Source organism: Pomacea canaliculata, linkage group LG3 (genome assembly GCF_003073045.1).
Source record: "Pomacea canaliculata isolate SZHN2017 linkage group LG3, ASM307304v1, whole genome shotgun sequence".
Lineage (NCBI taxonomy): Eukaryota > Metazoa > Mollusca > Gastropoda > Architaenioglossa > Ampullariidae > Pomacea > Pomacea canaliculata.
In genome coordinates this window covers 30,406,070-30,419,083 of record NC_037592.1, presented here as the reverse complement: position 1 = coordinate 30,419,083, position 13,014 = coordinate 30,406,070, and the positions used below count along the sequence as shown (strand labels likewise).

Genomic DNA, 13,014 nt, shown 5'->3' with positions numbered 1-13,014 from the left:
CCTGCACCCATTGAAAGCTTTCCTGTAGCATGACTGGAGACCAAAGACAAGACGTGGACCTGCAAATGATTACCTACCTCCTATATATACACCTGTTTTCAGTTACGCAACGATGTAGTCCATAGCTAACCCAATAGCTAGGTTCCTTGGAGTAATTTGTATCACTTTCTACATTACGCAGACAGTGATAGGTTTGCACCTTGGTCTCACTTTCAAAATAACGTAGACAGTCGCACACCTAGAAGCACGATCAAAGGAGCAAGCAGCCGAACACACGGCTCTTTGCCGGCCCTCTGGAGTACCTTGTGGAGCCCCGGACCCCTCCATCAGCCGCTGAGTGGTAACTGCAGGGCATTAGGACCACCACCCTGGCAGAAGCGATTGTAAGGAGATTAGGCGCCTAAGTCTAATTAAAATGTCACGGCAACGCTGACTGCTGGATAGCGAGCCCGAAGACCATCAGACAGAGATGGGGGTCCTGATGTCAAGAACTTAACCGCGATTCCGATACTCCCACCTTTTTCTCCCTCCCTCTGTCTCTCTCACTACCTCTCTCTCCGTTACTTTTTCTTCCATTGTGACGGCGTTCTCACCAACAATTAAAGCTAAGGGATAGACAGGTCAAGCTGAGACGTCAATAGAGTCCTGTAAGTAAAGAAAAGAAAGGTCCAAGAAACGTAGGCAAGACTTGGCTAGACTGTGACATCCGGTTGGCTGACAGATAGGAGAACAATCAGGTCACGTGACGGCGGAAGCACGCCAGAAAAGATAAGAAAAAGGACCGAGATGGGAAAATGGCCGTGTACAGACAAGCCTGGGTCTAACATATGCTAGCCCTCACGTGGACAATCTACATTGCAGAAAAGCAAGATAGATCGAAGGGAATAACAATGCAAAGAGAGATAACAGACGAGAGCAACTAGGGATCAAAGAGAAAAACGAATGAACGTAAGAAGAATTCAAAGAGGGAAAAAGCAAGAAAGGAACGAATGAAATAATAAATACAGACAGAATCCATGCACACACAAAAAAGAAAAAAGAGAGAAAAAAAAAACCAAATCAGAAATAAAGAAAATGCAGGGCGAGGAGAGAGTGCATAACCATTCAAAAAGGATTCGGCTGACAAAGAAAGAACGTAAAGGAAGAACGAAATAGAAGAGAAAGAAAGAAAAAGAAGGAAAAAGAAAGAAAGGTGGACAAGTAAAACAAAGAAAAGATAACGTGCGTGAAGGCACTAAGCTTGGCACCGACCTCTTGATTATCGCCATTGTAGCATGCCTTGCACGCACTGTAAAGTTTCAGTAAACTACAAAACGTAGCTGCCAAGCTGCATAAAACAGCCAGAAAGCTTGCATAAAATCCGACGCACTTTAATTATGCACTTCCAAGTCCTTACGGAGCGCGGCTTCTTTTGTGCCATACAATGGGATTGAATTCCACTCGGGCCCCAGCCGGTGAGGTCATAAACATGGTCTTAACCTTCGATGCTGCAGAGGCCGTCCCTACACATCACAGCACTGACTACCAAATAATAAAACAGGCAGCCTCCACAAAGTCCTCCTTTTCTGAGTTGTTTTCTTTATTTTTCTAACCTTCTTTATGATAAAAAGTGCAATGCAGGTTAGGTTCTCTCTCCGTCTCTCTCTCTCTCACATGCATATCTATATCGCTTTGTGATCGACTCAATAACAGTTTCTATGGAACTCCAGTCCTTCCTTCTGTTATGATTACTGTCTCGACCTTTGAAAACGGGATACGAACATGTGCTTTGATTTTTTTCGAAGATATTTTTTAATGTGATCATCATTCTATATTAGCCGCTTCTTGATATAAGCATTAAAGAATTTTATTAATTAATTAATGCGACTGTGTATAAATATTTGAGTTTGTGTGTTAAGCTTACGCAGGACAGGCCTCGGGAGATGGATTATGTTTTCATTTCTTATCGCAGGCTTGTGACAGGGTTCTGGTTGCTCCAGAACAGAGGATCAAAGGAAGGGTTGTTTTAATCTTAGTTGAGTCCATGGCGGCCGACTGTAGATGGAAGACTTTGTGATCCTATTGTATCTTCTGGGTAAAAGCATCGTCTTGTATAAGTCGCTGAATGTAGGGGACATCCCTGTCTCTACTTTTTTCAGTATTTATCTTTGATAACACAAACTATTTTTATGCTCCTCGGTATTCGTTTTTTTATTCTTCCGTTGTTTTCATTTATACAGTTTTTTTTTTCTTTCTCTCTCTACCGCCATGCTTTATTTTTCTCGCAAGTCTGCCAAGAGTCATTCAAAACAGAAGACCGTGTCAATCAAATAGACGATTTGAGGTTAGTGTTTGTTAGGATTCATTTATTCAACAGAGATGATATTTATTGTTCACTATTCCACAGATAATGTAAACATGTTAATTTTGTTTTCTTCTTGAAAAAAATGAGTATATCTACACTATCACAGGAAGCCGAGTACTGGCTTCCCATGCATAATAGAAGACACACACACACAGGCCTGCATGAACGCATACACAAACACGCATGCACTACATTTTAGTTGTCATAGATACCTAAAACACATATTCCCACTTGGACTATGGATGACCCTCACAGACTACAAAAGGACATATTCAACTATTATTGGTCCTGACACGAGCTACAGTGGAGTTCAGAAAGGTTATCGGTTCAGTAAAGAAACTGTTTCTTAACCGGGAGGTTCTGGCCCGGACGTGTCTACACTTGACCCCAGAGGGCATGAGACAGAACAGGCCATTGCCGGGTGGGATACATCAGCCACAATCTTGCACAGACTGCGCTGAGTGTAGATTGTGCCCACAGGGGGTAGGTCACACCAACACCACCAACTGGTCGAGTTGGACTTTCTGTTTTTGGTTGGTAGCGAGTTTGACGGGAATGTCAGTACACCGCCCGGTAAAACTAACGAGAAAAATCGCCTGTTTGAATTTGCTTGTTTATTCTTTTGAAAATTGTAACAAGTAGTCCAGTACAGTGTTTAATCTAATGTTTCCTGTTGTTTGTAGTGTTATCACCAGTAGCATGCTTATCCCTGGACTGTTCGTACAGAAAGCAAAGAACGAAAAAAGCGATAGAATTTACTGTTTGCTGCAAATTATAATAATTTTGAAAGTTCCCAAGACATGAAACCTTAAGTTTTACTTTCATCCTTTTGGTTTCATTGAGATCGAGAGTGACTACGGTCGGCTCGACCTAGACATCGAGCATCGACGTTTCTATGATGTTTTTTGCGGTTATTTGAATAAATTCTTAACATGTTTTTCGACCCACACGTTTAAATATGCTTATACTAAAAGAGAATAATGACCACAAGCAAACTACAATTTGCAACATCCGGGTCTGTTTAACGTTCTGTCAGAGCCCTGCTGATGTCAGTTACTGAGTGATTCACCAAAGCACGTGTGGAAAATAACCTTGAGAATGTCGGCACAGGAGACAGGATGCTCGGCACATCCTTCCGTGTGTTCAAGGCTTAAACATTCGTCAACAATTTTATACAGTAAATTCATTATATGTTTTATTTAGGTCCATCCCATCGGCAGCTATTTGTGTTTTTTTTTAAAAAGGATAGGACTTTTACAACAAATCTAAGTCTGATATATCTCATTTAATTTCTGGTTTGTTGGCGGCCTTTTTGGGCTCCACACCCATTTTACACCATATTTGTTTCTTTAACATCTAGTTAACTTATTATCGTGGTCTGATTTTAAGTTAAGTAACTGGAGGAAATTTACCCTGAAACTTTTAAACGTAAAAACTTCTTTTATTGCCATGATATAGCCTTAGTTGCTGGCATGGCATAAAACACCAAAAAACAAACAATCAAGGCTTAAACAGCTCTGTGTAGGAACTCTTTGGGGTTGTGACTCAGACAACACTGTGACAGCTTTCTGTGTACATTTACTGTTACCAGACAGTACGAACTCTCTTCACTGGCCTCAAATCTACCTTGTAACATAAGGGTTAACGAAGATAAACCAATTTCCAGGAATCTCGCTGGCAAAGAACAAGGGGTTAAAAAAACCAACAGACTTCACCAGATACAGCAGGAACCAAGTTATCCCTATGTCGCTAGGCTTTAGCATCAGGACCGATGGGAAGCAGGCAGCTGAGCTGACAGCCAACAGGCTAACAGGCAATCACCAGGTGACTCACGCACACGCGCTGACCATTCAACTAGTCCTCAGCCACATGTTGTCAATACCATTCCTGTTCTCTGCACTCCCTGCCCTGAGAAAATAAAATAAGAAATTTGGAATCATACTGTTAAAATCTTGTGCAGTATTCGCATGGAATGTTTAACAATGTTTTTAATCTTTTGAATGTCAATCGCGTAACTTTGTCTCTGCAATGGTAATTCGAAACTTTAAACTGCTTTGTTCCTAATAATTCCAAGAAGTAATACATTAAAAATCCTTTTTTATTGTTATTATTAAGAGTCCAGGCGTGTATTACAAGAGAGAAAGAGGAAGAAAAGTTTGATAAACTAGAATTTTATGGGGAAAAAACAGTATCGTGAATAATTGTTGTTCTTTTATTAGGATGAAAAAATCGTTTCTGTAGCGTGTGCACATACACACACACACATTACGCTTGCATGAACGCATCTGCATACACAGAAATACAAATAAAAAAAGTAAAATAAAATATGTAAAAACAATATCTAAAACAGTCTTAATAGACTACTGCTGAGAAATTGGTTTAAAAATCTTTAACGTTAGACTAAGAAAGCAAAAACATTATTCTGAAAGTTATTTTAATGTATGCCATTTATGAGGAGTCACAAGAAAAGGTGGAGTCCTATATTCGAGTCACGTGATGCGACTTCCTCAACACTATTTGTAAAACGACATCAAATAGCTGCTCATGAGCACAGAATGTAATCAAATCACGTGGACCTTCTTTTCCAGAGCGGGATGGAGTGCAAATATGTATGGTTGTAAGAAAAAGCGGGATTTTGTCTTCTAATTCGAAATCCCCTGTGTGCACGTGTATTAGTCGAAAGCATTAAATATCTGTTATTTAAGCGAATTGGATATAGTGCTAAAAGCTTCATCATGGCCTGCTGATTTTATTTGCATCGTAATTTTTGGACCTGTATCGGACGCCGCTCCTGTCACATTAGGTTGGAAGAGGCGAGTGTCTTTTTAAATTTCCGTACTTTCCGCATTCCGACTAGAGGTTCGAGTGCCAAAAAGCGGGTGGTGTGTTCTGGTGCCACTAATGCCTTCATTTCAGTGTGTTTTGCTTGATGAGAACGGGATCCGGTTTGAGGTCTTCATGCTGAGCTTCGGGCAAGTAAGGACATAGGAAAACTTGCGCAACAGATGGTTTTGTAAGCACACGTCTTCCTGCGACAACACAAATCGATTTGTTTACGATTTAAGAATGTATGGATATATTTGTTAACATATTTGTTGACCTATGATGGTCTTACACAACACGCGTGAACGTATTCACTTTCTCTTCACGCGTGCACTCTCTCACTTAACTGACTCATTCCTTCACTCTCTTGGCCACACACACACATGCATGCACACACACACATCTATTGACCACTTCAGTTAGCTCCCATCTCCCAACCTTTCGTCAGTGCACTGTCCAACCTCTTCACCTTCCGTCCTCCAAAATCAACTTCTCTTCCTCTACTCAGTCTGCCTTTTCAGGTAAATCTCAGCCTTCTTCTAACGCGTTTTATATCTTTTTAAGCAATTTGTGTATTGAAGCTCGGCTTCCATTTTCCTTTTCCAAGCCCATTTCTGATACAACGCGGCAAATGGGGGACGCTCTGGGACAAGATTCCAGCACATAATTGAGTGATGCCTTGTCGGTGCGCAACACAAATGCTGTTAGCTTGCTTTTGCACCTTCCTGGAGCCTCTCTCGTCCAAAAACTTGCCGCCTCTTTGCTTGTTGCAGCCTGGAGCACGCAACATGCCGTGTGGAGGACCGGCTTTCAATATGTTTGTCAAAATAAACGAAATGGTCACGAAATCAAACATTTTTGTCCGCTCCTTATCCAGCCTCTTCTTTTTTTTCCTTTTTTGTATTCCGCTTAAAAGTATGAATCGCCTGCCCTGGACAGCAAAAACCAGACACTACTGAACTGGAGGACTTTTATGGGGCAGTAGTGTTTACACGTGGGCATTAAAATTGCTTGAGTGGTCGTTTGATTCAGGAAGTCTCGAGATGGTCGTAAGAGTAGTTTTTTGTGATTTTTCCGGTTTACGCGGCCCACAAATTTGGCATAAAGTGCGATTATTGTGTGTACCTTTTCTGCGGCTTCTTTGTCCCAACTTTCATTTCTGTTCCATAAAAATATTTTTCTAGTGCATGATTTACAAAATAAAATTTTAATTTTTTTCATTTAAGACCTATCTTTGCACGCAAAAAATGTAAGGAAATGTTGATAATATATGAATAAAGAACTATAAGAAATATTAGAAAAATAAGACAAAGTGTTATACTATTGACTCAGATGTAAATGAAACTGAAATTTAAAGCCAAAAGTGTTAAGATGTAACCGCGCACACACACATAGAAAGAGAATGAATATATGCACGCACGAATGCACCCAATGGAGGAGTTGGGTAGGAAGACAGAGAAAAAAAGAAGTAGAGCGTAAATATTTATAAACACACACAATTCATGTCTGAGATTTTCTCTCTGTTTCAGCTGAGTGGTGTTGCGAGCACAAACATGGCTGCCACACGAGACGTCACTTGGCTTCTGTGGCTGCTGCTTGTGATGGTGTCCTTGGTCCTCACGACAGGTGTGTGATGCAAGATATATCGAACACTCTTTCCGTCATTTTCTCCTTTTTCTTTCTAATTATGTTTTATCTCTGTCTCTGTCTCTGTCTCTGTGTGTGTGTCTCTCTCTCATAAAGGCAGGCTTATAACTACTTTTCGTTTACAGAAGAATCGTTCTTGATTCTGAAAGCATTCCAATATTCCAATTATATACTCTCTTACAAGTCTTTATTGTTAATTTTATTTAATACCCATTCTCTACTTAAAAGTATTGCAACGCAAAGGATAACCCACCCTTTCCTATTTTTTTAAAACATTTACAACCTCTCCAGTCTGTATATAAACAGAAAAATAATCTCCTTTATGTGGATCCCTAGACATACAGGTATATGATGGGATGCATCAGCGGACAAAGACCCCAGGATAATGCCCTTCCATGCACTTTCCTTTCAACCCTCATTAAAACCTTTACTGAAAGGTTTTCGCTTATTTCAGAATGCTTTGGCAAATTCAATGGTCCGCTTAAAAAGAAACAACTTTATTTAAAATCATTCTTAATCCCTCTAATCCCCTGCTGAAGAAAAAGAGTCCTGCCTTTACTACACAATGGACATACAAACTTTTCCTACAGCTTTCTCATAGGAATTAAACATGCAAAGGTGGATTTCTTCAGATGTCCATATCCTACTACAATGTAGGCAAAATGAGTTAAATTAGAAAGTATTTCTTCTCAGCTATCTCATTTTCGAAATGTTTGGTCATATATCTCTCTAAATGTTAAAAAAAGTTAATATTTTTCGAACAAACTAAGCAACCTAAAATTTCAATGAAAAAATAGCAGAAATTTAACAGAAAAAAGTAAACTGCCACGATATATATATATATCACGATATATATCTACCTTTCAGGCACTGATATGTGCTACCGAAGTTGACTGTGCCGTTGAAAACCCAGATCCATCCATCCGTCCATCCATTCATTGTCTCCCCTCCATCGCTCCACAATTGTTGGTTTTCCTTATTTTCCACTTTGGTCTTTTTGTGATTTAAAAGTTTTAAAAGAATATGTTATTCCTTTACTATGCGCACGACTTTTATACGTCTCTTCGCGTTCCCTGTTTCTCACAGTGATAATCTGACGGCCTTTAGTTTCTTTGTTCCTTACGGAAGGGAGCAACTATAAAGAACGATGAAAATTCATAGGATTCTCAGTTGTATAATGTGTTGCTGTTTTTACTTTCTCTGGTAATGTATATTTTCTTATCTCTATTTGAAAAAAATAGCTAGTTTCCAGTAATAAAACCGATTATTGTCCTTTACGCGTATAAAGTGTCGCAACAGTCATTGCACCACAGTCACCCTTCGCAATGCCTCCCTGTGAGCAAGCACCGGAAGTCCTCTAATTCAACCCTGTCTTACTGTTACATCGCACTTAGTAACTTTTACAATCAGGGCGTTGGGATGGGGGTGTCATGCGACTGTCTGCTTCCCATGTTGTCTCGGAAACTAAAGTTCTTACTGCGGCGGAAGGATTAAGAAGCATCACTAAAAGCAGACTTTACTTGGCCAGCACCGAAAGCCCCCTGCAGACAAGACTAAACGATATGGAAAACTCTCCCTCAGTCGCGGCACAAATCTGCAACGTAGCGCAAAACCAGAGTGATCCGCCACATTAGGGGGAAAATTACGGTTTGCCGCGCGAGCATCCTTCGCAGTGTTCCAGCTTTGTGCCTTTTCCAGAACATCTTAATAATGTATTTATGCACAGGATTCAATTCTCTTTCCCCCGAGCGCTCGCGTATCGAAATCGACGCTTTCTGGATGCTTCAACTAAATAATTAAGAAAGCTTCAGACACAAAGTCTTCTTATCTGGAAAGCTTGCGAGGACATATTTTGCAAAACGCCAACGACGACGACCACACGTTGTCTTCGTTCTGCTGGGCACACGTGAGATGGAGGACCGAGGAAAGCTCTCTTGACGAACTCCAGCAGCATGAAAAGCACTTCTTTGCCTACGCCTTAGCTTAGAACAAATCAGATAAGACAATATTCCATTTGCTAGGCTTCCGGCAGGAGAGGCTGGTTTTACGTGACATGTCTTTGGCATAATCCGCATATTAGGGCAGGCTTGAGCAGAAATCTTCCAGAATTGAATTTCCTTACCAGTTTTAAAGAAGGAAAAATCCCCGGTTTTTGTAGTAATTAAAGTTTTGTAAATTATGTCATTGCAACTTAAAATTGTTAAATTATAGATGGAGTCGAGCAGATTGAAGGGATGGAGGATATGTGACGAGATAACTCAACCAAATTTTATTTTTGTTTAAAAAAATGGTTTAAACAGAGAGCAGTGAAGATTTTGTCTTTCAAGGAATCTGAGTTTATCTCAGTTTTAATCTATTAGGACTCGTCCATGTTTGTGTGCTTATATGTACGTGTGTGTGTCCATGTGTATGAGTAGAAATATATGTACAGCCAATAAAGGTTGCACTCACAATAGGAGAGTAAATGTGTGAGAAAGGGAACAAGAACAGAACAGAAGAGGAGTCATCAATTTTTTTTTTTACATCTCTTCTCATAACGTTTCTTTTGTTGTATTTACAGACAATAAACATGATGTTTAGCTCTTGTGGCCAGGTTAGGATACTTTTCATCTTTCCAAATTAAGGATTCTTCCTTTACAGGCTGCAGAGGAAGTGTTGAGAAAATAATTCCTATCCCACCATCCCCAGCTTGCAGTACCACAACCACCTCGATTAGGTAACTTAAGAACAAATGCCACACAACCTGCGATGTTAAATAATTAACTAACTGTAATAGAAGATGAAGCTCTTCTGCACAGGAAATTGTGTCTGGCAACTCCTCTTGCATTTGCCGGCAGAACAGCAGCAGTAAAGACTCCATTTTTACTATTTTGGAACTGATAATGGGCGCAGAAGGCCACAACAGCTTCAAACGTAGCTATGAATACCATATTTGGAAAGCTTTCAAGGGAGCTAATTAACACTTCCTGTTCTACAGATACCCTGTTTTCCTCGGTAAATTTATAGGTGGGCTGGAAGGGTAGCTGGGTGTCCAATGTGGAGGAGGAAGTCCTTTGTAGATCACGTCAAGTCTCGGCACGACACAGGAGAGAAACATAATGAACTGAGGTCGTACATTGTTTTTTGGTCATCAAAAGAAATCTACCGGAACTTTTTTTCATACCTGAGTGCAAAACAGTCAGTCAACCTTTTGTCACTCACTCATAGCTCACTCGTGCAAGCTCGCACTCGCTCAGCAGTCAGTCATAGATGACCAACCACTTACGTCCACAGTACAAAGAACTTACAATCGCTATTGTACACACCAATCGTTCCTCCATTCTTCAGCCTCTGTGCTTCCTCGCCGCTCTCTCAGGCTTATCGCCCATTTCCCTAAACGCAAAGCTTCTTTCCTTTCCAGCCTCATGGCAGTCAGGATTCGGTGGAGCCACTGGCTAGACACCACTGGCTGGGACAGACTAAGCCCTCAAATAGAGTTACACCTCTTGATTACCGTAAGGTCGCCCGGAGAGGGCGCTGCCGTACAACAGTTCTTCTCTGCTGGTCACTGGTGATGAGAAGTTGTACGGAATGCCCACCCTGGTTTCCATGGATGTTTCCACGGTTTATTTTTTTCCCCTCTATTTCTACCTTTGTGACCATATTATTGTTTTGAACAGTTTAGACAGATATCGGGGATATTCGCATTTAATTTAGAAGAACTCGAGGACAAAGAGTCAGGGGGAGCTTCGTGCTGTTTGTGCACACTAACCACTCGAGGCTTTCAGGCTGAAGTAACCACTCTAACTCCATTTGGCGGTGAAAGCTTCTGATTAACCTAGGAAACGAGGCAAACTATTCTACGATTTTCTTTACCTTCGTGCTGAGACTGTCAGAAATCTGTCCTTAGCTAGCTTTTGCTGGAGACATTAAGGGTTCCTCAGCTGAAAAAGTCTTTTTGTACATTGTGTTTTGTGCTTTTTCGTCTTGGTCGATCTCAAATGTAAGACCAGACACCGCAAATAAATAGAGGTAAGCGATGCATTGCAATAGAAATTAAGTCATGCGTATCAGCTTCTCACATGAGCGGCTAATCACTGTCTTTACTTACAGATTTCGTGAACGGGCCTTTTAAGGGGGAAACTATGCGGGGAATAGTGAAGAGACGTGTTCTAGTTCGGTAATCAGATGCGAGACCAGATGCACAGAATGCCACGAGATGCTAACTCGTTTGCTAACTGGTTCTCTAATTGAAGCAGTCAGCTGAGATGCTCATAGAATATACATTGTTAAGTTCAGTGCTTCGCGGTTGGCCAGACAGCTTCTGCCTGGACACGTCTGTGCATCTAGCCACGGATATCTTTGCCAGCAGACAGGCACCTTGTCATTAGTGAGATACCTCGATATTTCTACTGCAAATCGCTTCGAACGGACAAAAGTCTGCTTTAGGACATCCCCTCACGTAGTCCTTGAGTCAGAAAGGTAGGAAGGTGGAGCTATTAATAGCGCGGGTCAATTAAGAGAGAAAAAGGAAGGTCCGGCGAGGATGCTGGGTGCAAGAAACTACTGGTCATTAAGAGACACGAAGCTCTCCACACCCGAGCGAACAATGACCCCTGGCTCAGGTAGGTCCTGGACGCTACCAGATGAACAGCAGGCTGACCTCAACTCACTGTGGCCAGATGGCCCTGGGGCAGGTCATTAACCTGATGTTGGTGCTGAAAGAGCCGAGCGAAAGACGGGAAGCCGGAGAGACGAGAAGAGAAGAGGGAGTAGTGATAGGAAAGCGAGATGTACTTAGTTAAAGACAGGAAATGGATCAAACTGCCTCTGATTTGTTAATGCACAGGCCTGCTTTACGAACAAGACTCGACAGAAGAGCGAGGCTGATGTTGCCTTAAATAGATACAATGCAGATTTATGAACTTTTTAATCCTCTTGTTGAGACCAATGGCTTTTGGCAAGAATATTCATTACGAATCCCATGGACTAGGTCCAAATGATTAAAATAATACTGTTAAAGACCTGTTTCTCAAATAATGTCATTTCATGTACTTATACTCACGTTGCTATTTAGATTCTTGCTTCTTTTTTTTTTCTTTATGTTTCCTTATATATTTCTTTTTTCTTTTTTCTTTCGGTTCATTTTTTTCCTTCTTCTGAATATTTGAGCTGCCGTCAGGACGTACGGTTGCGTAGTTGGAAGGATGCATTTCAGTCATAAACTACTCATTTACCTTTGGTTGTAAAATACTCAAATTACCAAATGCAGAAGATTGTTGTCATATTGAGAGTGATGCGAAAACCCCGAAAATAAATTTATGTGCTACAGGCCACTTGTGTTACGTCAAGCAAGATATTGGCCATATAATTACAGATGCAGCCGACCAAACTTGGAGCCTCAGTTTTGAAAGCCTATTTGCTGCTAATGACAGATATATTGAGGCAATAAATCAGATTATTTGTGGCAGAGTTCAGTCTAGGTCGTTGTGAACCTTTACAGATGCCGCAATCAGTGGCGAAAGTACCTGCCCCTCACATAAACCATCGAAGCAAGCGTATTCCTTGATTTGCGAACTTTTTGGTAGAGTGGATCAGACCTACATTATTATTGCTTAAGTCCCATTTACGGACTATACGATCTACATCTGGAACCTTTCATTCTCTGAGTGTGGTCGTGTCGTGATGCGCTGACAGTGCGATTTGTGGGTAAGAAATGAAAAACAAAGTGGGAAAAGTATTGGACAATGGGGGAGCGAATAGGCTGGAAAACATGTAAGTGAAATAATTCTTCTTGAATGAGATAAGGGAATAGTAGACATTGTTCATGACAAAGACAAATGAACATAAAATTCTCAGAACGGAAAATCACAAAATAAAACTAATGGAATCGAAACTTACTCTATCATTCTTACTGTGAAATATTCTAAACTCAGCAGTTTTTCTATTCACTAGTCACAATCGGACATCATGACTTAAGTTTGTCTTAAGTTTAGTTTTAAAAAGGGTCAAGACACGAACTTCATCACAGCAAAAGAAGGTGGACGCTAGGACGCAGAACGTCCTCATTGTTTGCGCAACTCTCGGTCCTCCACCGACCTTCTCTTTCCTGCCCAGGTATGACGACCCCAGTCTCGAAGAAGTCGCCTGCACGCGACACACGCGGAAAAATAAATTACAAAAAGAAATCCGATTCTGCGGCTTGCTGTTTGCCGCGACGC

The 13,014-nt window shown here is 41.0% G+C and overlaps 1 protein-coding gene across 1 annotated transcript in view; it reads left to right on the top strand.

Annotated features, from left to right (window-relative positions):
• The window catches only part of LOC112560361 (enterin neuropeptides-like), a 62,239-nt gene that overhangs the window by 41,752 nt on the left and 7,473 nt on the right, over nucleotides 1–13,014 (top strand). The window contains exon 3 of the mRNA XM_025232183.1: nucleotides 6,697–6,793. Coding sequence (XP_025087968.1) covers nucleotides 6,721–6,793 — 73 coding nt within the window. The 5' untranslated portion in view covers nucleotides 6,697–6,720. The remainder of the gene's footprint in view (nucleotides 1–6,696; nucleotides 6,794–13,014) is intronic.